At 35.5% G+C, this 3,304-nt stretch overlaps 1 protein-coding gene across 3 annotated transcripts in view; it reads left to right on the top strand.

Moving 5' to 3' along the window:
* The first annotated feature begins 1,195 nt into the window (after positions 1-1,195).
* The window catches only part of trdmt1 (tRNA aspartic acid methyltransferase 1), an 11,155-nt gene continuing 9,046 nt past the window's right edge, over positions 1,196-3,304 (top strand). Inside the window, exons 1-3 of one of the 3 annotated variants that reach the window (XM_017031776.2) lie at positions 1,196-1,341; positions 1,373-1,454; positions 2,108-2,217. In XM_017031776.2, coding sequence (XP_016887265.1) covers positions 1,391-1,454; positions 2,108-2,217 — 174 coding nt within the window. In that variant the 5' untranslated portion in view covers positions 1,196-1,341; positions 1,373-1,390. Of the gene's footprint in view, positions 1,455-2,107; positions 2,218-3,304 lie in introns of all 3 variants that reach the window. The other 2 variants (XM_025054642.1, XR_003049417.1) reach the window with 2 other exon arrangements.

The raw sequence follows: 3,304 nt of genomic DNA, 5'->3' as shown, positions 1-3,304 counted from the left end.
AGATAGATAGATAGATAGATAGATAGATAGATAGATAGATAGATAGATAGATAGATAGATAGATAGATAGATAGATAGCACTTTATTGATCCCTCGGGAGTTGCCTTCGGGAAAATCCAGCAGCATTACAACAACAGTAAAAAACACACAAATAAAGTAAAATACAATAAAATACAAACATGAGTAGCAGCACACTGACAATGAAAATGGGAAACCTGAACAGTGGATGTTAGTAGGTTAATAGATTACTAGGTTAGTAGAAGTAGATAGATAGTGTTAGTAGTGTTAATAGATTAGTAGGTAATTATTGTAGCCATGTATGGTGTTGTTGATTGCAATCTCAATTATTATTTATTATTATATTTCATTCCAGTGGACTCACCCCCGCAGGAAGGTTCGGGTGGTTGGTACGGTGCAGTGTGATTTGGGTGGCGACTGCTGCCCCTGTGACCCGGTAACAGATAAGCGGATGAAAATGGATGGACGGATGGACTAAGTATACCACCACCATACCTCTATGGTATGTATATTTAAGCATAACTAGTATAAATAGTATAAATATAAGAATGTTATGATGCAACAGGTATATGAATAATTAATGAAATAATTAAATTAGGTAAACAGTTAGCTATATGGGCAGTTCCAGTAGATATATTCCAGTAGATATATTAGTGTATGATGTCGACCAGATTTTTACAACTATTAATATAGGAGCTACTATACATAGATAACATAATACTATATAGTATACATATTATTAATATATTTATACACATTATATTAGTTATAAATATACATAACCCTAACACATGATAGACAAGCAGAAGCAGGTGGTAGCAGAAATAAGCTATTTGAATTTGTTAAAAATTAAAGAAACAATATTTCATAAAGAGATAAAAAGATTGAAAGAAGAAGGATACAAAGATGAGAGAGAAATCTTCTGGAGAATCCTACTTATTTTCACACATGAGAGAACATCACACCCCGTCCTCTCTAGTCCTATTATATAATTAATAATATTAATAATAATACCAAATATAGATATAAAATAATAATAATTATATATTATTAATTATTATATGATATAATAAGTATTAAATGTATATATATACATTTATATAAAATATCCTACTGAAAATTGGGCAGTGCTGTGTCAAGTGTTGCTCAAATGAAGTTTGTCCCCGTGGAGTTACCATAGGTCGCTGTCCAAGATGGCGAATAGGTCGCACATGCGCAAACGGACATGTTGTAAACCGGGCAGTGACAGACTAAAGAAGAAACCTCAGCAGAAGTGCGGTTGCTTGCAAACGTTGAAACAACAGCTACCACCAGCAACTGTACCAGTCGCGACCACCATAACCCGCAACTGTACTAGTCGCCACCACCGATTATGGAGAATATCCGCGTACTTGAGTTGTACAGCGGAATTGGAGGGATGCATTACGCGTTAAAGGGTGAGCTTTCCAATTGAGCTCATGCGAAAACGTAGTTATTGTTGAGCAATATGCAGTGAAAGATTTTGGGTAGAAACTAGTTAATAATCGTCACGCACGTTTTCTAAAACACTGTGGACCGTTAGTTCTTAATTATTTGTTAAAATAAATACAACTTAACAAACAACTTAAAACTTGTTAACGATCTTTTTTCATCCTCTGTTATTGGGTGTTACAGAAGTATACATTTGTATAGATAAAAATAATTGGAGGTATAGTTACATTTTATCCCACACAAAATAATACATTAAAAAGATGTATAGAGAGCAACCACAGAATAACAACCTGATTTTTTTCCCATTTAAAAAAGAAGAATATCTCTAAGTGTTATTGACTTCCACTTCAGCTTCAGTGCCATTTAAAAAACAAGAATATCTCTGTGTTGTGTTATTGACTTCCACTTCAGCTTCAGTTCAGTACATCAGCTTTCATGTCAATTAAATGCCAAAAGTAGGGACATCCAATTTTTTTTGGAACCTGAAAAAAATACATTAATTAAACTGTTGTTAAACTTGTACTTATGTTTCAGCGTATCACAACAGTATCACAATTATTGTGTCACGGTCTGCAGCCACAATAGAAAATGTCACTCACCAAACATTTTCTCCATCTAGAAAGTGGTGTACGTGCCTGCGTAGTTGCAGCAGTTGACATCAATCCCACAACCAATCAGATCTACAAACATAACTTTCCTGATACCCCACTCTGGAATAAGACTATTGAGGTGAGTAAAAACAGAGGTTTGAATTGTCTTTTTATGGTTGAAGAGTTCTGTTAGGCAACTGGACATCAAATTTCACGTCGAGTTGCCTAACGGAACTCTTCAACCTTGACCATGACCTGTATGATCTGCATAGACATTGTCTTTTTATATTTTAATTTTAGGATTCCTGTTTTATTAGAAAAGAATACATTTTTAACCAGTAGTACAGTGTGTTCCACATATGTGAAAGAGTTGAACTGCAATTATTTTGCATAACAGACACAAGTTTTAGTTAATTATCAAATATCATTGAACCAATTTTCATATGCAGTGAAATTGGTTGCGGTTGGTAGCAAAAGTTGAAGCTTTTCTGATTCCATTATTTCTTTTTTTTTTTTTTAATGTATTTCCAAGACTCGGTCATAAGATAACTGTTTCATTGGGGACCCTTTGACGCTTAGATACCCATAGTTTTTACTATTTTGGATTAGCCCAACCCACAGACCGGCAGATTTTGAATAACGTACTAGAAAGCGTAAACCCAGTGGTTTGTCCATCCACCCATCCATCCATTTTCATCCACTTATCTGTTACCGGCTCACAGGGGCAGCAGTTGCCACCCAAATCACACTGGGGTTCCACACCAATGACAGAGACATTGTCTCTGGGCCACAGTGCCAATTCAGTGGTTTGCTGATAGTTTATTTAATTTTGAGGTTTTCATTTACAATCAGCCTCCTCCATGTCAGAAAAAGTTTACACCATTTTACAAAAATAGGAACAGTTTTTACGTCACAGCTTGAAGCTTACAAACATGGCATATCACTTAAAAACACTAAGCTAACTCAATGTCTTAAAGCGACAGTTTACCTTTTACACACACTATATATTATGTTTGGTGTCAATAGGTGCAACCAGAGGTGTGGACTCGAGTCTCATGACTTGGACTCGAGTCAGACTCGAGTCATCAATTTGATGACTTTAGACTCGACTTGACAAAATGTAAAGAGACTTGGAACTCGACTTGGACTTTAACATCGATGACTGGTGACTTCACTTGGACTCGAGCCCTTTGACTCGACAAGACTTGATACTTTCTCCAAAACCC

This window comes from Cynoglossus semilaevis, chromosome 3 (assembly GCF_000523025.1).
Source record: "Cynoglossus semilaevis isolate Cse_v1.0 chromosome 3, Cse_v1.0, whole genome shotgun sequence".
NCBI classification, from domain to species: Eukaryota; Metazoa; Chordata; class Actinopteri; order Pleuronectiformes; family Cynoglossidae; genus Cynoglossus; species Cynoglossus semilaevis.
The sequence above is the reverse complement of the archived record's forward strand: the minus strand, read 5'-3'. Positions and strand labels throughout refer to the sequence as shown.